The 22,384-nt window shown below is 41.2% G+C and overlaps 1 protein-coding gene across 2 annotated transcripts in view; it reads left to right on the top strand.

The window, feature by feature from the left end:
- The window catches only part of nrp2a (neuropilin 2a), a 58,929-nt gene that overhangs the window by 1,932 nt on the left and 34,613 nt on the right, over positions 1 to 22,384 (top strand). For both annotated transcript variants that reach the window (XM_053476516.1, XM_053476517.1), the window contains exons 2-3: positions 7,618 to 7,795; positions 18,779 to 18,960. In XM_053476516.1, the coding sequence (XP_053332491.1) occupies positions 7,618 to 7,795; positions 18,779 to 18,960 (360 nt within the window). The remainder of the gene's footprint in view (positions 1 to 7,617; positions 7,796 to 18,778; positions 18,961 to 22,384) is intronic.

Genomic DNA, 22,384 nt, shown 5'->3' on the forward strand with positions numbered 1-22,384 from the left:
CAAACTGTCCATAAACATATAAAAGAAAAAAGAATAAATGACTTGTGTACAATCAAAGTTGTTTTCTGTGGTGTAACAGATTTGCGAGTAGTATTAATTTTTACATTTAAAATTTCACATTTAAATCAATAAAAACAGTTTCCAACAGGGTGTGTTCAAGAAAAAATGTTTATATCACTAAAATGTCTTTACTTTAATTAAATGTCTTAAAAACAAACAATTTTGAGCAATATTTAATAATTGTTAGTATTAGTGTGGTCTAATTTACATCTTTGGAAAAATAAACTTTGAGAAACTTTTGACTTTTATACTGAACAAGTGACTTAAAATCTCTCAGTTTAACATGTTAATTTAAAAATGGTGTTTATTAATTAATTAAATAATTGATTGATTAATTTACCTTTCATTAACCCTGAAGAAGGTTCTTGCATTGTGTCGAAATGTTCAAAAAAGTAATCTATTAGAGATTTGTGTTTAATGTTAAAGTGTCATTTTTATTTTATTCGATCCTTTTCCAACAGGGTGTGTACAACAAATAACAATAACAATAACAAACAATAAAAAATACTCTGCTTTAATTGTAATTTTAGGACTAGCTATAATTGTTTAACAATTTTTTCCCCTAATGCCAGTTAAAGAAATATCTTATCTCAACTAGTGAAAAGTAAAAGCACTCTGACTTCAGGGGACGCTTCCTCATTCCTCCAGTTAACAGAAAGCTGAAAAAAACTCTTAATTTTGATGAATGTTTTAGCCTGCAGGCTAATGGAGGCAGCATCCGTCACTGTCACTTAGATTTACGCTGATAATCTAATAAAATTAGGAACATACGGTACGTAGGGAAGATCAGGGCTAATCATCATCACTGGTTGAAAGTGTGTTAAAAAAGAGATTGAAGGAACAAGTGGTTTGCTTTCTCCAAATCAATCAGAAGTCCTGTTAATGTATTCCGGATTGATGTCTTGATTTAAAAAAAAAAAAAAAAAAAAAGATCTCCGGTGTGGACTTGCTGAACTGACCGGAGTGTACGGAAGCAGCATAACAATACACTGCGCAGGCAGAGACATCAGGGTTGAATTAACACCCACAGTGTTGCATCAGTCTTTATGTGGGATTGAGTTAAACACTACAGGGTGTGTGCTTATAGACAAATAATCAACCGCAGATGTCATGTGGGGTGTCATGTGAACCAGCACGCTTTATTCCTTTTAAACCCATAACAAGCTTTTTTTCATTACCAGAACATTGACACATTCTGTTTTTATCTGTTTATTTTATGCATTTTAGCAGCGAGACTTTTATAGAATTTTTTTTTTTAACAGAAGAAAACATCAACACTACAACAGCGCACTACTGCATTTGAAATACAAGCGCTTGTAATTCAAATGATTGCGCAACAAAATGAGGTAATAGTGTTAGCGCGTTACGCTGTTGTATTAAGGCCTACTGACTTCCTGCACTAACACTTATTCAGTAACTACATGAACGTTACAAGAATGCAAATCTGGCTCCACCCACCGTTCCTGATGGTTTAAGGTGATAGCGCAGTTTCCATAAGTTCAGTACGTTTACATGCAGTTATGTCGAGATGTGGGAGATGTGGGTGTTTCGTCCCTAGTGTCGTCCCAGCCACCCAGAATTTAACCAATATTACCAATGTCCAACACTCAAAACATTTAGAAAAGGCATGAAAATAAAGTAAAATATGAAATAAATAGACAGGCTTGATAACATTTTTGGGATGCATGGTGCTGTGTCTTTACTAAGTCTCGCTAAAACATCAAAAATTTTTTTATAGTTTTTCCAGTGTTACACATCTGAGAATGTTGATTGTGAGAATTTTGTTCATTATGAGAAGGTAAAACCTAAAGGGTGACACCAGCAGAGCAGCACATGACGCGTTGTGTTTCTCAGTCATGAAGCAGAATGTGAACATGTGGGAAAATGTTTGGTCTTAAACTTTAAAAACAACATTAAACCCCCAACAATGTCCCAAGTGAGACCCAACACACATGACTGTAATCACACTGCTGCTACGTATACATATTCATTTTTTAAATTGTGACAGCTAGACATTTTTATTTAACCATTTTTATTTTATTTAAATATTATTATTATTATATTATTATTAGATAAAAATTATTTCATTTTAATGATAGCACTGAACATTACTTCTCTTAACACTTTTACATAATAAATTATATAACAAATAAACTTTTAAAACTAATTATGAACTTAAAATTTGGGTGGATGCAAAATTTAAGACAATTCGTATAATAATAATAATAATAATAATAATAATAGTAATAATTGCTCATTTTTTTTATTTAGAATAATCTCTGGATGTACAAGTTATGAATAGATGTTTTATTAAGATTTATCAGTAACGACCCTAAATCATCATCAAATAATGATATAGTATTAAAAATAAATAATGTTACTATAGCCAGAGTTTGACTATTAAAGCAAATTAATATTTTACTCACTCATCATCTGTAACGGTTTATCCTGTATTGTGGGGCGCGGGGACCTGGAGCCAATCCCAGGAGACTTAGGGCACGAGGCAGGGTACAGCCTGAATAGGATGCCAATCCATTGTAGGGCCCACACACACACACACACACTCATTCACACACTACGGCCAATTTTGGGAACGCCAGTCAGCCTAATCCGCAGGTCTTTGGACTGTGGCAGGAAACCCATCAAGCACGGGGAGAACATGTATACTCCATGCACACAGAGACAGGAATCGAACCCAGACCCTGGAGGTGCAAGGCGACAGTGCTAACCACTACACCACCATGCCACCCAAATTAATATTTATACTGCTAAAATCTACAAAGATGAAAATGTTCTGGAAGGGTTTTTTTTTTTTCCACTGACCCTTTTAACATTAGGATAAACTTATATACAGCAAATATAATTCATTTGCTTTAATACGTAGTTGATCGTTCATCAGCACATGGCCTACAGTTTTAAAATAATTTCTACATATAGAATTTTTTAAGACTTTGGATTAAGATTTAGATCCTAGAATGTTTTATTCTTCTTGTGCTACAGTTAAATTGTTGGATTTCTTTATCCTTTATGTAAAAACAACAGACTTTTAATCCTCATGTATGTATGTTTAATGCTTATGGAATTAGTTACATATAGTTATAGTGGAGTTACTGTATATAACCAGTCCTTCTCGGACTCGTTTCTATTTTTCAAGCCAAGAAATTACACTAAAGGCAGTTCTGAAAAAAAAAAAAAACATCTTTACTTTAAATAAACGATGCATCTTTTAAAGACGGTAAAATTCTTGGTCATTTTTCTGCTTGCCACCAAATTCCAGACATAAAGCAAGTGTTGTGGCCTTGTTTGGTTCTTTATACACCAGCAGACGGAGTGTCTGGAGTCTCCACTAATTTAGACTTTAGTCCACCTGTCTCTTCCTGTACTGGACCATGGACAGCCTTAACTCTGTAGCCGTAACCCTCGACAGATGCCTTCAAATAAACACTCGGCTGCACTGGTTCATTTGGTTCAAACCGATGCTAGACAAAACACACTCTGTCTAACAGACATGACACATCAGTTAGGATTTTTATACAGTACGGTGCAAAAGTCTTCATACCCCCAACCCTGTACTGTATGTTTAATGTAGTCTTGAGGAACGGTTCTCCAGGCTTCCTGAAGGACTTTTTGCCCCTCGTTTTTTTTCAGTCCAGGCCCTGTACCTGAGCAGTTTCAAGGGAACGCTGTTGGTTTGTTCAGCCACACAGTGACCTGTGTCTCTCTCAAACATCCAACTTAAGTCCTGACCCAGTGAGAAACAGGTGCAGATGATGACAGATGATCAGGCTGGTGATTATTATACTGCCGATGCTGAATGTTGAGTGGTTGGAACAGACGAGAGGGGAAATGAGGTCGCTGCTGAGGTCGGTACATAAACAGCCCCATTATAAATTGGATCTTTAGACACTTTGCAGCTGCGTTTCAGTCCTCAGTGAGGTCGCGCATACACATAGGACACCCGATAAAAAATAAAAAAGTCTCATAAATTATGCACGCGTCCTGGTTGATATTTTGGGAGGAAGCGGCGTCAGTCAGAGATTTGATGCAGTCTGTGTTTGAAGAGAAACAGATGGAATTAGGCCATGCTGTAGAGGGAGAAGAGGTGGAGGCATGACGAGTTGATTTGTGGAGGAAGATCTGTGTTTGTACGGAAGAACGAGGGATGAAGAAGGATGCAAAAATAGCCAAGGAACCACAGTGTGAGGGGAAATCGTATCCAGAGCATTGAGTGCTAGAGATTCCTAGTCTTGAATTAAAATGAAGAGAGAACAGGAGAGAGAGAGAGAGAGGTAGAGATGGAGAGAGAGAGAGAGAGGTTCATATGCAAGTCGGTAAAGGATGAATGCATCCGCCCCGATTTCCTCACCGCGGGTGATAGCACTTTTTAATTAAGGTGCGAATGAGGCACGGATGGAGAGACAAGACGGCGAATGATGGAGATTTATCATCGCTCCTCCACAGGCTTGCAACTTATCACTACTGTGACGCCTCGGCAGCGATAATTCTGTTAATAGAAATGAACACAAACACACACAAACTCACATACACACACACAAACACACACACACTTGCCACAATTCACTCTTAATATGCCTATACACATGCCTGGCTGTCGAAATGCAATTCTGGTTCTTAATGAAGCGCCTAAAAGCATGTTTAATGAATCACCGAGATTATTAAAACACACACGCACACACACGCACACACACACACAAAAGTGTTAATTTATTTCGATGCCATTTGGAAGCTCAAAAGTCGCCAATGCTGAATGGAGAGATGGAGGAAGCGATACGCTTATCCTATTGTGGAAGCTAAAACGCTATTGAAGAAGCTCTGATAAGGAGACGGAGACATTTTTACATCATTAACACAATGTCCGTAGGTGTACACGTGTTAACCCATAACTGTGCATGCGTGTGTGTTTGTGTGTGTGTGTGTGTGTGTGCGCGAGTGTTTTGCAAGTCTGCACTCATTCTTCTCCTGTTAAGTGCATCTTTTTATCGAAATGTCACAGTGTGAAAAAGTTTCACTTTATTTGACCTTACACATTTATGGAGAACTTGAGAACTTGTGTTTTTTGAGACAGAAAAAAAAATATTGCAGACGCGAAAATGCTAGGACCTGATTTTTTTTTTCTGTGTTTTTTTTTTTTTTTTTGACAAGGAAACATTACAGCAATTTGCAAAATATTTTTAGTATTGGTGTGCAGCTACGATGAATGCTGTGGAACTAACGCTGGGTGATATGATGATGTGCAATCGATTACTTTTCTAAGATATTGAATTATGGGATGGATTGATGGATTTTATCCCCCGCCTTCTAAACGTAACACCCCCTCCCCCACCTTTTAAACGTAACACCCCCTCCCCCACCTTCTAAACGTAACACCCCCTCCCCCGCCTTTTAAACGTAACACCCCCTCCCCCGTCTTCTAAACGTAACACCCCCCCCCCCCCGCCTTCTAAACGTAACACCCCCTCCCCCGCCTTCTAAACATTACACCCCTCCCCCACCTTCTAAACGTAACACCCCCTCCCCCGCCTTCTAAACGTAACACCCCCTCCCCCGCCTTCTAAACGTAACACCCCCTCCCCCGCCTTCTAAACGTAACACCCCCTCCCCCGCCTTCTAAACGTAACACCCCCTCCCCCGCCTTTTAAACGTAAGACCCCCTCCCCCGCCTTCTAAACTTAATACGCCTCCCCCACCTTTTAAACGTAACACCCCCTCCCCCGCCTTCTAAACGTAAGACCCCCTACCCCGCCTTTTAAACGTTACACCCCTCCTCCACCTTTTAAACGCAACACCCCCTCCCCCACCTTCTAATCATAAAATTCCCTCCCCCGCCTAACTGTAATATTCCACGTAGGATACAGAGTTCTGTTGGTTTAAGAATGTCTGCAGTTGATTTTAAAGACCTCTGTGTACGGTACTTCCAGCCTGTGAATAAGATCATGTTTGGAAAGAATCTCTGGAATTTTTAACAGCTGTTGCTGTCGGACCTGCTGCGAATTAAATCTGCGAGGTTCGTTTAATTTCTTTTCAGATTAAAAATGTCATGATTTTGGTAACAGTAAGCCTAGCATTGAAATCATTACTTAAATAAACAAATACACAGACAAACAAATAAATAAGTAAAAGCGATTCCAAAGGAAAGGGATGCATGGTTGCCATGGATACACGACATTTCAAAGTTTTATGCTTCCTAATCTGAATTTAGACTACTAATCCCCAGAATAATACCTGCTCTGTTGTCAGCGCTGTCACTTCTCCTGGTATATTTATCATTCTTGTTTCCTTTGTATTTCATTTTCCTTGATGGTTTTCTGCACTTTATTTGTCTCGTGCATTTTTTTTTCTTTTGCCAGCATGCTCCACGTTCCTTTCTCATCTCCTTTCGCTCTGTTCCTGATATTAAAGCATATTTTCCTGGCAGTTCTCACACCTTTTCGCACCAAGTCCAGTATATTCGTGCTAGCGTTATCGCTGGTGGGAGATAACAAGCAGACACGGTAAAGAAATTGCTAGCGTCTGTTCGTAGGTCTGCTAGAAAAGAGGCTTTGTTACGCCAGATCTCATTACAGCTTTAAGGTTGACTTTTGAACCCACAGACAGCGAGTCTGCCTGTCACTTCCTGTCTTAACTTCACAGGCGTGCTATTGGCAGTCGAGTAAAGGAGAGATGATTTGAGAACGGCTAAACGTCTGCAGACTGTGACGATTACTTTGAAGCGAAGGGATGGAGGAACGTGGGGGTTTGTTTTCAGAGTAAATATTGGAGTTTTGTTAGCAATTTCATTTATTAGCCAAGAATCATGTTAGCTTTGCTAATACGTTAGGTAGTATTTTAAACTCCCTTTACGGCAGCGATGTCAAATTCTCAATTCTGATTGGTCAGAAGATCTGACAGTGGTTCTGCATTATTGTGAAACATTATTATTAATTATTATTAATAAGTCTCGAGTTTCAGTTTTACACTTTTCCAGACAAAGTACAATTTATTTTAGAGAGAGAGAGTCTAACAGAGAGTCTAACGATGGAATAACTGTTTGTAGTGAGAACAGATCTAACATCATTAAAAGGAATAAAACACAAAAGGAATAAAACAATTTGAAATCAACTTTATGATAATGATAATGTGTTTCACCGAACCAAATTTACTGTATGTTTATAAATCTAACTATGAATCCATAATAAAAAAATACAATAATCTCGGCACCATCATGGTGTTGTAATGAAAATTACACACTTCTGGACGTGCTGTTCTAGGAAAACGATCAAGGTCAATGTGCTAACAGCTACGCCATTGTGCGATGTTGATTATTTCCCCATAACAGCACCGCCCCTGAGTGTTTTGTTCCCTACTTAGCTCTTTTATATGGCGAGCACATAATGTGATAAACATATCCATTCTGCATCCCCTGCTTTCCCAGAGGTACTGTAGAGGCAGTGATTTATGTTCCTCATTTGTTCCGAGTACACACTGGTTCCCTGGGTCCAAAGCAGTACACAACAAACACTTTTTTCTCTGTTCCTTTTCTCTTTTCCCTCCTCGTAGGTGAGAAGTGTGGTGGGCAGGTCGATGCCACCGATGCAGGTTATATCACATCGCCTGGTTACCCTTTGGAGTACCCGCCGCACCAGAACTGCGAGTGGATAATCAGAGCCCCGGAACCTACACAGCGCATCGTGCTGAACTTCAACCCTCATTTTGAGCTGGAGAGGCTCGACTGCAGGTACGCCACCACTGGAGTATAAGATTGTGACAGTAGAGTGTTCGCAGTGTCTGTATGATCCAATGTTTATAAGCTCAACCTACAACCGGCTTGGAGTCAAGCGAGACAAATTGGCTGTGCTCTCTGGATGGGAGGAGCATACTTTGTCTCCCCTGTCAGTCAAAGCAATACTGGCCAAATGTGGGCATCTGAATGTGGAAGATTGTGTGGCACTTGTCCTATAAGGTCAGGATGGCATAGGATCTATGAGAGTGAGGGGTTAAGCAACTGACCAGATTATGCAAAGAAATACGTCACCTCTGATTTAATATCTAATGATATGATTGGATAGATATCTGACAACTTTTTGTTTTAAGTAAGATAGGTAAAAAAAAGGTGGTGCTTTAAGGAAGTGATAGCTCAGGCAGCTACGGCTCTAGGGTGTTCCTTTGGGGATCTGAGAATCTGGGGTTGAGGCCCACTGTTGGTGGGTTGCAACATCACACACTACTCAGCCCCTGCATGCAGTGCTGGTCCCAAGCTTCGATAAAATATGAGGGTTGCATCAGGAAGGGCATCCAGCGTAAAAACTTTGCCGAGTTGGGTGCAGATCGGATCGTCTACTGTGGCGACGCCTCGACGGGAGCAGCCGAAAGGAAGTAGTAGAAATAGTGATGACGTAGACAAGGACTAGTTTAAAAGTAACACCTTGTTAGCCGGTAAAATTATGCGTGCATCTGTTGTTCGTTTAAACAAACTGTTGATGAGTTTTTCAGATCGGTACATTCTCCGTGCGGAATTTGTCAAGTGGCCCCACTTTTAGCAATTATTGGTTCGTCAAGGGGGGTCGAGATAATCTTTTTCCAACCTAACAAAACTGATAGATGTATTGTATATCAGCTAAAATGGCCTGCTCGATACATAAAACATCATTTTGATGAATACTGGAAAAAGAAGAATGACGGTGAAAGTTTAAAGCAGAACACCGAAGGATGACATGTACGTGTCAAGATAAAGGAAGGTTGAAAAAAGGAGCAAGATGAGAAAAAGGTGGAGAAGCGGGAGACAAGGACGAGGTGACAATAAACTTTGAGAAGAAAGGAAAGAAGGAGGAAGCTAGAGAGAATGCCAGTTGGAGGAGGGTTCGGAGATGCATAATAGGGTTCGGAGCAGAGCTAAAAGGCTTACAGAGGGATGTGGTGCAGCTGTCAGCAGGAAGAAGGAAGACGGTTTTCTAGCCTTCCCTTTCCAAACGCGGGACAACGTTAATGAGATTCTTGAGGAAAAGCTGGTGACTAATGCATCTGAGGCAATATTGTGTGATTTATGATACAGCATTGTGAAAGGTGCTACAGTATGGAGGGTTTGAATGGTTAAAGGTTCCACATAAATAGGCGGATCGAAGAAAACATTAAGTTGGTTGTAAGTATTCGGATCTGAACTCTGAATGAAATCCTTCCAGCTCGTTACATTTGATTGGGTTTGTGAGGTCATATATCAGTAGTATATTTCTGATATAGACAGTAGTTCTTTGACAAATCATATACCCGAGGTATCTGATGTCTTTATCAAGGGTGGTGAGGAGGGGGGGGGCGGGCAAAGGGGACAAATCCACTTGTGTCCCATTTTCAGACCACAGGTTCAGAAGGCTTCCTGGCCATTCAGAATATGATGTTTCATCCACACATGGATCTTTTGTTTCAGCACAAAGCCACACCAAACCTACCGCATTTATTTATTTATAAGATGGAACAAATGGGGCTTTGGATGCATTAATGCTTTCAGACTGTGGGTTTCCGGGTGGAGGTTTTTAGCTGCAGGTCCAAGACAGATCGACAGAAAGAAAAAAAACGAAAACACGACCAAAATGAAGGCCTGCCTTTCATCTGCCCGATGCAGTTTGTGCATTATCCACTTGGACGGGCTCCATGCGGACGCTTGCTTGTTTGTTGTTAAGGTTTTGGGATGTTTGAAGTTTGGAGAGGAAAGGAAAGAAATTGCAGCATGTCCCAGGGCGGAGCTAGAAAAACAGGCTGTGGGTGAGTTTCATGCTTGGTGAGATAGCTAGGTTTCTGAGGTCTCGTGGTAAAGGAAGTGCTGAAGATCAATACGTTTGCTGCACATGGTAAACATTTTTAACACATTAAGGCATTAGGATCAATTAGACCTCAGTACCGATGAATACTCGAATCGGATTGGGCTGAAGTTTTGTTTCTATAGTAACGACCTACCCAGGGATTGGTATCCTGGGTGTTCTGCATAAACATGTAAGTAGATGTTTAGTTAACACTCATGGAAGGAGTTTCCAGTGCCAGAGATTTATTTGCGACAGTATGTTTTCCATCGGGTCCCTCGGCGGCGTAGTGTTTAGCACCGCGGCTTCACGCCCCCAGGGTCGAGGGTTTCCCGCCTTGCGTTAACATGAAGTTTGCATGTTCTCCTTGTGCTTGGTGGGTTTCCTCCTCATACTCCAGTTTTCCCTCGCAGTCCAAAGACAGATGAGATGCAGATTAGGCTAATTGGTGTGAAAGTTGCCCAGAGTGTGTGCTTGCTCGTGCCTGCGATGGATTGGCTCCTCATCGAGTTTCTTTCTTTTTTTTTTTGTCTTGTAAAGGTAATCTGAAACAGCCTGCTGTTAATCAACCTATATCGCTCATGCATTACAGACAAACAGAGATCGAATTTACTTTACCACTTACACACACACACTCACGCAACCCCCGAGTTACTTTAATACCCATTCATGCATACGCTATATAGAGAGTTTTACCCCATTGCTTGCGGGGTTAAAAAAAATTCCATCAGAAATTCGATATAAATCTTACTTTATATGTTTGTAATGAATAATAAATGAACCTTGGAGGCACTGAGGGTTGGACGTGTTTGTGGCTCGTGATTGATTTATTAGTGTGTGAAATTAAGCTGTCGGAAAGATCGGAGAAAAGTTCAGTAGCCTGAGCGGACCACACACACCATGTGTAAGCCAATACTCGGAGCCATTTGAACTTTCTCACACACACTCAGACACACACACGAGCTTGAACTCTAATGTACCCTGGAACTACATGACCATGAAGAGATGCATTCACTCTTATTTTATTTATTTATTTATTTATTTATTGTGTTGTACTTTCCATCGTACAATGATTCTTATGTAGTCGGATCCAAGATCGCCGCCGGGTCTTGTTGTTTACGCCCCCTAGACCCTGAACGACATCTATTAAACATGTCCTATCCATTACAACATAGCTTTTGTTTGGAATTGTTACATAAGACAAGATTTGTTGTACTTCTTTGAGTATTCTTTGTGTTGCTATTTAATAGTCTTGTTATTTTATTTTCTGTTTTATTATTATTATTATTATTATTATTATTATTATTATTATTTATTATTTATTTGAATATTTCTTGAACATGATAATTCATTTCTAGTAAAAATCTTTTGTTCCGTGTCCCAGGCTTGGGTTATTAGTGGATTATTATTATTTTTGTCTTGCTTGATATTTACAACAGTAAAATAAAATGCCAATTTATGATTTAATGATCCAAAACTAAGTGCCTGACAAACAAACAAACAAACAAACAAACAAAACTTAAAATTACAGGAAATGACAAATTTCCAATATCTATCAGGAACTGTGACTTTTTACTAACTAGTTTCAATAAAACAAATGTAAAAAAAAATCATGTTTAGTTATTTATATTAAACAACAACAAAATAAAGTACACATGTAGTGACTGTCATTCTAATCAAGATTATTTGCAAAAGTTATGTTTAACACTTGTTGTAGGTCTGGGTGATTATGACACGGCGAGAATTTTTGTCTTTTTTGTTTTTGTATTTTTAACCAGTTTTATCCAAAACATTGATTTCTAATAAATTCAGTGTACAGTACCAGCCAAAAGTGTGGACACACCTTCTACCCTAGTCCTGTGATTTATTTTCTACATCCTAGAACGATAGATTCAAATAACACATATGGCATCAGGTAATTCCAACAACAACAATAACAGTCAGTTGTTATTCTAAGTCACGGAGGTCGGCTGTTCTGGAACAGTTCTTGCAAGAACATTATTGTGCAACTCATCAGGCTCAACAATCACCAACTAGCAAACGGCAGCTCAGATTAGAGCCGTTATGAAGCTTTACAGAGCAGACTTAGCACTCGCGAAACGACCACGGAGTTAGTGGAAGGTGTGTCCAGACTTTTGACTGGTAGTGAAGATGATGAAAGCAAACATTTTGCATTAACAGAGGGCCACGTGATTGGATTCAAGACCTTATGGTGCAGATGGAAAGGGGCGGGGCTTTCAGGCTGTGGCGGTTAATATCAGAGAATTGTGCCGACAAATCCCTCGAAGTAGCCGATTCCGCCGTAAAAATCATCTCTGCTGGTTATCATCAGATTATGATACATGGCGTCATAATATGTATCGTTACGCCATACAGCCGTTTGATTCATACATTCCATTTTTTAATAATAGTTTCAGCTTCCGAATTTCGTTCTCAAAAAGTCAAGGGGAAAAAAAACGAAAGCAAACAAGTGATCGAAAGAAACTCTTGTTTTTTTTTTCTCTGCTTCCCTCCATACACTCTGCAATGAGTCATCGTCAGCACTTTGTAACGGCACATGATTGATAGATCTGCCTTGGCATTTTAAAGAACACACACACACACACACACACTATAATTTGCATTCACTTTACGCTCCAACACTCCCAAGTTTTCCCCTCGCTCTAAAGAGCAGGATCGGTTCTCCCGGCACCCTAAACCAAGGTCGCACCAAGATCAAGCTGACTCGATTTCTCAAGCGCTATAACTTAATTTATACTCATCCATCCAAGAGAACCTTTATTATTATTTTTTTTTTTTCTCTTGCTTCAGTGCATATAATCCGTCGGTGTCCGTGAGGCCACTTCAATTGTGGATTCGGTCCCAGAAGATTTGGGCGGCCCGCCAAATGGCTTTCACCTCGGGGGGCTGTAAGCAGATTGATGTGGAATAGATGCAATAAAAACGCTAGATGAAATATTAGGCTATATCTTTAATGCGATCTCCTGCAGTCTTCTCCGCCGCAGGGAAGGAGGAGAAGGTTGCGATTTCTACCGGTTATCTCTGCGGTGTTCAGGTTGTCTTTCCTGCATTAACCGTCTCTTCATCCCGCTCGCTTCTCCTCCTCATCCCTTCACTGTGATTCCTCGTTTCTCACGTTATCAATCACCCTCCTCCTGGCTGACGGGCGTGTTTAAGGTATTTATTCCTCTCTGCAGGGGAATACATTCGAGCAGGTGGATTTCCTTCTCACTCCAACGCTGATCCGCATGAAACCGTGCCTCGGATGGAACCTCGCTCGTTATTCTACTCCCATCGTGGCACAAGTGGCTTCAGGTTTAGAATAAAAGTGTCCGAATGCATGTCTAATCAATCCTTAACCTCATGTCGGCTTGGCCTGTTCAGTTTTTTTATCGAGATCTATGTGTGCTAGCAAACTGTTCATGATACATACGCTCGCATTCTTGCACGCTGTATTTTTCTTCATAATGTCTCCATACATATTTAATGGCAAAGCTGAATATGACAGGACAAGACGAACGGACATTTAATGGATGCTTAGGCTGTGAGCGGAGAAGAATCATTCGATATTGTTTCCGTGATCATGGCTTCAATTCCAAATGCATGGAACATGATTGGTTGCTTTGTCACTAGCTAACATCACCACTATTATGTCTGAGCTTTTAGAGTGAGTCTAAATACTGGAGAACACAAATGGCTCAGTGGTTGGGCTGTTCCACAACGGTTTGGAAGGTCCCAGGTTAACCGACCCAGTTGCCCTCAAGGCATTTAACCCTCAACTACTCAGATGTATAATGAGATAAAAATGCAAGTCGCTCTGGATAAGGGCGTCTGCCGAACGTCGTAAATGTAAAAATGCTTCGTGGAAAAGTCCTGCATTTTAACAAACTACGGAATGCCCTACTAACCACATGAAAAATCTCACTGTAGCATGCTGCTAAAAATAACACTAAACGCTAGCTTCATTCTGGATCTCCCCGTTAGCGTCTGGTCGGCTCATACTGGGAAATCCAGCACTACCGCTTCACCTAAGATTTCTCCAGCCCTTTTCATATCGCAGCAGTCGGCCTCGAGTAGCTTTCTAACAGGAAACAATCGCCCTACTGTGCACTTTGGAAGCTCATGGTCATGCTTGTTTTTAGCAAGTCCATATTTAGTCGAGGTGCTAAGCTATCGACTCGCAAGTGTAATCCTACCCATCTTCAACAGAGAAGGAGGATCGATTACTTAATGAGGAATCAATCACCCACGTGCCTTCAAGACCAGTGAGGTCATGGCCAGCTAGGCCACCGGTCACGGATATATGAACGATAGAGGGTCGCTGTGTTTCTGCAGCTCGGGCGATTCCATGATCTCCTTCCCGTCGTTTGCGCCTGTTCTTCACGTCAGCTTCAGGATATATTAACTTAGTTTATATAATACCAAGCACATGATCCTAATTAGATATAATGATGTCTAGCATGAAAGTTAATGTCAGACTGTCAATAGTTAATCAGTGGCGGATTATGATAAACGCTAGTACGTCTAAAGTTACCTTCATTACGGGTCACGCGGCATAGTGTTTAGCCCAATGCTAAAATTAATCTCATGGTTTGTACTTCTCGTGACTTGAGATAGTTACTGTATAAACATCAATTTGTAACTGAAACCAAATCGAAGCAACACATTATAGCAGTCATTACGTACATGACAACAGCAAGGACATTCAGCAGAGAAGAAACTTGTTTTCTGTAAGTAGGACAGGGATGTTTTTGGACTGACTCAGGAGTACCGTCTGTAGGAATACATCTCCCTGGCTTCAAGATTGACAAAAATAAACTGTTTCATGTAATGTTTCCTTTCAGTTAGTTTCGCGTGCTGTACAAACCTTAATAATCTGCTGTCTGACTCTGGAGCAAAACAATAAAACATATTTCTCAGATCCTCTTTGCCGCCGCTTCTTTGCCACAACCCCCTACTACCCTACCCAAGGTATCTTAATATCTGGCTAATGAAATTATTAAAAATCAAAAAGATAACACGGAAATAATTAAGTCGAGATGTGTTATCAATATAACTAGTTAATATTTTTCTTTTATGTTAGCCACTGATATTTTGAATTTTAGCAAAAACAAGTGGCTTGGCCACTCAGGGGTTCCCAGATTCAAACCCCAGCACCACCAAATTGCCACAGTTGGGTCTTTGTGCAAGACCCTTAACCCTCAACTGCTCAGCTGTAAAATGAAATAAAATGTAAGCTGCTCTGGGTAAAGGTGCCTGCCAAGTGCTGTCCCAGACATTGGTCTTTATGCTCCCATGGACTTGAATCCCGCCAGAAACTGCTGGGACATCCTTGCGAGGTCCCCTGTCCTTAAGATCAGTGTTGCTTGTGAAAGCCCGAGGCTTTTGTTTCTGTAGTCTGTGTCGCTCATCTGTAAGTGTCAGCTTTGTATCGGACAGAGAAGGCGAATTCGTTTCCCGGCCGGATTGAAGATGGCAGCTCTCCCCTTCCCTCAGGAATGCTCCCCGGCATCTACTTAATATTTCAGAGGCACTTATAGCTTATTAGGGCAGCCCCTGGAGGACGGCCGTGCGGCTTTCTCTGCAGACTCTTAGCATTATTTAATTTCAGTTCCAGCTTCTCGACTGGCCGCCGGCTGGACTTGGAAGGGGTCCTGAAGCTGTTACTCTTAAAAGGGCGACCGGAACAGGAGCGGGGATGAATGCGCCCTTTTTTTTTTTTTTTTTTGACAGTACTTAGGTGATGGATCTGAGGCTGGAAACTGTGCTGGTGTGGCGAATGCAGCTTATTCGCTAATATAAATGAGATGGTGGTTTTCCTTTTTGCGAAGTGTTAAATTAATGTTGCCTTGTCAGCAATATTCATGAGAATGGAAGGGAAAATATGCATGCTGGTCGATGGTGATATATGGACCAAATGACTATGAAGAAGCAAGAAAACGAATGCATCGAGCTCGGTTTGTTTTACCACTCATGATGGCGGGAGGGGGGTATGGGGGACAGGGGGGGTAAAATTGACAAGCAGTGACTTCAGGTTTAAAAACTAAACATGAGGTTGTGGCCAACACCTAATACTCTAAATAGTAAGACGAGGGAAACACCGTCTGAGTTTTTTTCCCCCTATTCTCAGATGAGATCTTTAGAAGTGGATAGCAGTGCCTTGGGAATATGAGGTGCAAAAAATACATCTGAAAAACACGGGAGGTGCGAAAGGCAATTAGCAGCTGCGAAGAAAGATATAAGCGAGGGAGTACTCGCGAGGTGAAGGAGAAGTAAAATAAAGACAGATACGAAATAGAATTGGGAAGAAAAACATGAAACACTGGGTCTTTGAGCATTCAGGTCCAATGTCATGCATAATGTATTGTTGATCTATGACAATTTCATATTTAAAAAGAGACAGCGCGTGAACATAGGCGCTCTGGGAAACGCTTCCACGTCGGGCGCGGTGTAAAATCGATTCGAAGGCGGCAAAATAAAGGTACGACCGTCGCCCTTTTTTTAAAACGCTAAGTACACTTCCCGTCTTTTCTGTTCCCACCATCAAGCGGTGCTCTCCATAGCAATTGAAGCCCCAAGGAGTCGGCTTGAGTCGGTCAATATCTAAGTTCGACACACTCGCTCATCGCTGCTAATCCACGCCGGCCAAGAGCCTCGGCAAAATCAATTACAACCTAATTACACTTGCACAAGGTTTACAGGCTTTTATCCTGACTCTGTGTATATGTGTGTGTGTAAGAGAGAGAGAAAGAGTGTGTGTTTATATTCAGTATTCAGTCAGCATGTGTATTCGTCATCCCGGAGTATGGTTTAGAAAAAACCCGTTGCTTTATGGGAAACTGTTCAAGGGCAAAATTACTCCTCCCATCCTCTCTCTCTCTCTCTCTCTCTCTCTCTTTTTCTTACTCACTCACTCATCCTCTAAAATGCTGATTGTGTACAGCATCGTGGGGACCTGGAGCCTCTCCCAGGGGGCTCAGGACAAGACCTGGGGGTACACCCTGGACTGGGTGCCAGTCCATTCCAGGGCACACACTCATACACTAAGAGGAGTTTGGAAATGACAGTCAGCCTTATCTGCATGTTGGATTGTGGGAGGAAAACGGAGTACCCGGAGGAAACCCCAGGGATGGGAATCAAACCCAGACCCTTGTGGAACATAGACGGACGCAACAAACAAAAGATTTAAGTAATTGTTTCATCGCCAGCATGAAGGAGATCTAACTGTTAGAAATCCCTGATGCAGGAGATTCCTTCCATAAATGGTAAAACAAATAAATGAATTAATTAATGAATAAATTCTTATGGAAAAGGTCATCATATCGATATTTTTTGTTCTCTTTACATGCAGAATCTGCCATACAAACCCATGTCTCTGTTGTTACTATAGAAACGGTAACACATTCGAACGAGCACATTACTAACCCAAGCCTTCTGAATACAGAATTCAACGAGTGTGTGTAGTGTGTGTGAGTGTGAGAGTGAGTGTTTATGTTTCGTATCCAATCCACTTCCAGAACATCTTGAGAGTCTAAATTAGCACTGGTGTACCTGAAGCCTCAGTTGGCGCCAGAGAACCCCCACCACACCTGTGCCTCTATGTCAGACCGAGCGGCCTTGTGTAGTGTCAGGTTTACCCACACACACACACACACACACACACTCACACACTGACTCACACATACACACTCGCACAAACACATTCCTGGGGTGACGTGCTGGAGCCAGCAGTTCTGCATACAGCCAGCAGAAGAGTGTGTGCCAAGGTGGGGGTGGTGGAAGGAGGTCAAAAATGTGTCTTGTCATGACTTTATCCTGTTTTGGCCTTGTTGGAGCTCTGAACATGTTTTACCCTGGGGCAAAAACTCATAACCAGTTGCCAGGAAAGAGGGCGAATACGTATTGCGTAGATCCTTAACACATGTAGATATCTATTTCTTTTTCCTGTATTGACACATAGACAAATAGATGAGTGTGTAAAGCTACACTTTGATCCAACCCCCCTCCCCCCCAACAAAAAAGTGCACGTTTATGTTAGAATGTCTCAGATGGCTTTGTAAATGCATTAATTTTAGCCTGTGCATATAGCAGCTAGATCATTCTTTGGGAAAGCAGATCTTCTTAAAATTGTTATCTGGGATCAATAGGTATATACTATAAATAAGGAGGTAATGGGTTTATGAATCCCTGATTGGGCTATCCTGAGGACTTCATGGTTAGCGGTTTCAAACACCAGGCTAATTAGTGGCGAGTAGAAGCGTCGAGTTCCGAGTTCGATTTTCGACTTGGTTAAATGGGGAAAGGAGTGCTCCGATGCGGTTCAAGAATGTCCTCCAGATTAGTTTTTCAATTAAGATTTGAGAAACCTAGACAGGCTGGCACCTCGCAGAGTGATGGCTAGGCGGTCGTAGCAAAAAAAGAAAAAAATTTATATATACAGTATATATTAAAAATTGTCTCAGTGGAATAAAACATAGTAGTTATTTATCATCACGTATAACATTGTCTAATTTTCACGAAATAAGTTATACTAATTCAGAGATGTGAGAGCTGCAGTTGGAGAACTTTAGAAGATCTGAGAATTCCACAGATAACTGGATACTTCAGGACAGCGTGGAATCAAATGGAATGATATTGTTTCAGTGGGACAGCTGAATTTCGACGTTTAATTTTCTAAGTGACATGAAAGGAATGCGCTTTTGTTACACCGTAGCAACTGGTAGACAAGGGTCAAAGGTGATCCCAGGTCATATTCAAAAGAGCAATTCATCCTTTTTAAATCTAGACTATTTGTGCAAACAAAAAAAAAGCTTTTTCGTTAAACTTTTGATAAGGCGGATACAAAAAAACATGCACCTGAAGAAAAATGATCACCATCCCAAAGTATCAGTTTACCTACAGTAACCATGAGCCCTCTGCTTGCTTTTTAGGTATGACTTTATTGAAATTCGAGATGGGAACTCGGACACGGCTGAACTTCTGGGGAGACACTGCAGCAACATCGCTCCCCCAGCCATCACCTCGTCCGGCCCCGTCGTCCACATCAAGTTTGTCTCTGATTACGCTCACCAGGGCGCTGGGTTCTCACTGCGCTATGAGATCCACAAGACTGGTAAGTAAGCTTCTCCTCCCTCTTTAGGGCTGTTACTCGATGTTAAATCAAGCGATATCACAAGTCGGAATTCCGACAATGCCACGGTGATCTGTGGCCTGGCGTGCAAGAATGCGAAACTGGCCGTCCTGTCTGGGTGGGAAGGACGGCGCTACTCTCTTCCTCCCTCTCCGACGCTAATTAGTCGTAGTTAAAAAAAATGCGGCAGGTGGCAATTTAACAGGGCCAGTTTACCCGCTAGCATGTTTTTAGAAGGTTGGAGGAAACCTGAGAACCTGCAGGAAACCCAAGCCCAACATTGAATGCATTTCACTTGCCTCAGATGAGACAGCTGTGCAGTGACATGCCTGGAATCCAATTTTTGATGCTTTAGTTTTGTACTAAAATGAAAAAGGTTTGAAAAGATCTTGACAACAAATGATCATCCCTCCAGAAAGTTAAGTCTTGTTAGAAACCTTTTAGAAACTGTTAACAATCCAAAAAAGCCATGATAAACACTTTTTATGTATAAAATGTCTAAGCTTTTGCAGGTAATTATTTGAGATTTATTACCAACTTTTTTTTGAGAGTTACTGTCACTATTTTCCAGTTGCCCTCATTATGCAAAAAAAAAAAAAAACTTGTCAAAGCAACCCTTTCCCCTTATTTAGGAGGTCGTAAGACCTCTGGCCGACAGCATGCCAGTCAGACGCAGTGCTACACGTCCGCATAAAATTACCTCAATGCGATCCCAGACCAATTAAACATTAAGGGAAGGGGGTGATGAAAATAAACTCAGTTTAGGGGAAAAGGGAGGGCTGGCGAAGGGGAGGATGGGGGTTGGTTTTAAATGCTTAACTCTTTTCATCCCTCTGCAAACATGCAAGGAATGCCCGTATAATTGGACTCTGATCTCCCGTCCCTGGGGATGTGTACAGTACATTCTGCTTGTAGCCTGCAGATGCCAGACCGGGAATGGCACGGGATGAGAGGTTACCGGGAGGAATTTGTTTATAAGAATGGAACAACCCACAAATACGGTCATGCTTGTCAAGAACATCCAACACTACATTACTGTTAGGTAACAGTTTCTCAATGGTTGCAGTTTTGTCATGGTCTTTACAGGGGTTCCACTTTCAGTATGCTAAACCTTCAGTTCAGTTCAAATTTTATTTAGCACACATACATTACAGTGAAATTCTTTATTCTTTGCATATCCCAGCTTCTTGTTAGTAGGCAGGGGTCATAGTGCAGGCTCAGCCACTCTACAGCACCCCTGGAGAAGACAGGGTTAAGGGCCTTGCTCAAGGGCCCAACAAATGATGAGGCAACCTGATGGAGCTGGGGCTTGAACTGCCGACCCTCAAATCAGTAACTCCAAGCCTTAATACACTGCACCACCACTGTCCCTTTACCTCTTTACCGGTTCCTCTGGAGCAGTTGAACATGTTGCAACATCATGCAAATACATTCATGGTTGGCATGGTAACATATAAGACTGGGTTTTCATTGGGATAGTTACACCCCTAACGGATTATTTTCTAACGGATTCCACTTGCCCTGAGGAAAGACCATTGTTGTTAGGGCCTTTGTAGAATCTTTATGAGTTCCCATAGAGTGGCAGGTTATAAAGTTACAAAAAAAAATTCTTGTTAGGGATAAAGGCCTAAATAGGTATATTAAAAGTACTATCTAGGCAGCAGGGGGTCCTAAAAGCTTCCTAAAAGAGGGTTCCATTTGGGTTCTGAGGGCGCAACAAGGGTTCCCTGATATTGATGCAACAAGTTACGGTACTAAACAATATAGTCATTTGATGCCAATGGTAACATCCAAGACTTTTGGTTAGATATAGTGAACATTTACAAAAGTTTCTCGGAGGTCCTTGGGTAGGTTTCTTGGCTTCCGAAAGGGAAATTTAATTGCTTTGGGAAAATATCTTTTTGTTGAAAGGGTCAGTGTAGAACCTTTAAGGTTTCTAATACAAGGATACAACAACTTCAGGGTGCAAAACAAGGTGTATTAGTAATGATATAAATGCAGATGTTCATGCAGGTTCTCCGGGGGTTCTTTAATGTTAACACTCCTATGGTTCATACCTAATATGTCTAAGAAAAGTGTATTGTGGCATAATGATGATATCAATATTATGTCATAATTCCCAGCCCTGGAGAATGGCAGCCCTTGAGGAATACAAATCAAGGAATTATTTTGGAACATTTCAGTAATTGTGAGCTAACATTTAGATAAATCTTTATTGTTGAATTGTAATTTAAACCTGCAGTAAATTGATAGAAGCTCAGCATCTTATCGTTTGTAAATTAAAGATCTACAAATAGATGGAAAATGTGGGAATGACTCATGAGTGCTTCTTTGAAACAGTGATGTCACTGCCAAATAGGCGTTTTCTTCAAGCCCTGTTACCAGCAACCGCTTCTAACCGCTCGCATAATGTGGTCCATTACTACGAAAGTGATTGACAAACGTGAATTTTTTTGGTGGGGAAAATCTGCGCTGTTCTCCTGGCCTGCTGACAACATAAAAAGTGTGTGGGTGTGCACTTCAGTGACAGAGTGAAGTGCGCGTGGGTGTGTTCGTGTCATCGTGTATGGTCGGCATATGTTCGCTGTTTGATGGCTGTTCCCACTTTCCGTGCTCGGGAGAGAAAAAACAAAACAAAAACAAAAACAGGCTGTTTATTTTCGGATGTCGGATTTCAGGCCAAGGAGTTCCACGAACGCTGCAGCTTACGAGGAGAGGTTTGCAGTTTGCTAGGATGAAGAGTCACATTCGGAGTTGTTTGTTTTTTTAGAGAGAATGTGGGAGTGACAGTGTGAGAGCCATATCTGTTCATGATGGGAAGCACATTTGCAGGAGATACAGATCTTTCATATTAAGCAATCTTCAAAGAGGTGTGCCTTTTCTGCAGTTCTCTGGAAACAAGAACACCAAGTCATTGAACCCGCAAAGGATGGGGCAGGAAATCAACACTTTTAGCATAGCTGGACAATCTGTACCCTGGGGGAGAAAACAAAACAAAACAAAGAAAAAAAAAAACAGGCTTTTTTATTACATTTCTGCTTGGAGGACCAGAGTACGGTGTTGCTTAAGGAACCAGTAGGCATCATTATCGATGTTTACGTCTAAGCCATAGCCTAAACCCGACGCGGTTTCTATTTGAGCTAACCATTTCTTTTCCCCTCTCATTAAAGTGGATCTTGTGCAAATTGCCTGCATTGTTTTGCAGGCACCTGACTGTGTGACTAGAGTCCATGATTGCACCATTGGTCTTGTACAATATGGAACAATAAAGGTGGGGAATTTCTTTTTTCCATCACAGTTTGGAGGCATTTTAAACCATCACAGGCATTGATTGGGTCGGATGAACAGAATTAGGCCGACAGCACTCACCGCCACAGTGTTTTTTGGTGGCTGAGTGGTGGAAAAG

Source organism: Clarias gariepinus, chromosome 18, assembly GCF_024256425.1.
Source record: "Clarias gariepinus isolate MV-2021 ecotype Netherlands chromosome 18, CGAR_prim_01v2, whole genome shotgun sequence".
Taxonomy (NCBI): domain Eukaryota; kingdom Metazoa; phylum Chordata; class Actinopteri; order Siluriformes; family Clariidae; genus Clarias; species Clarias gariepinus.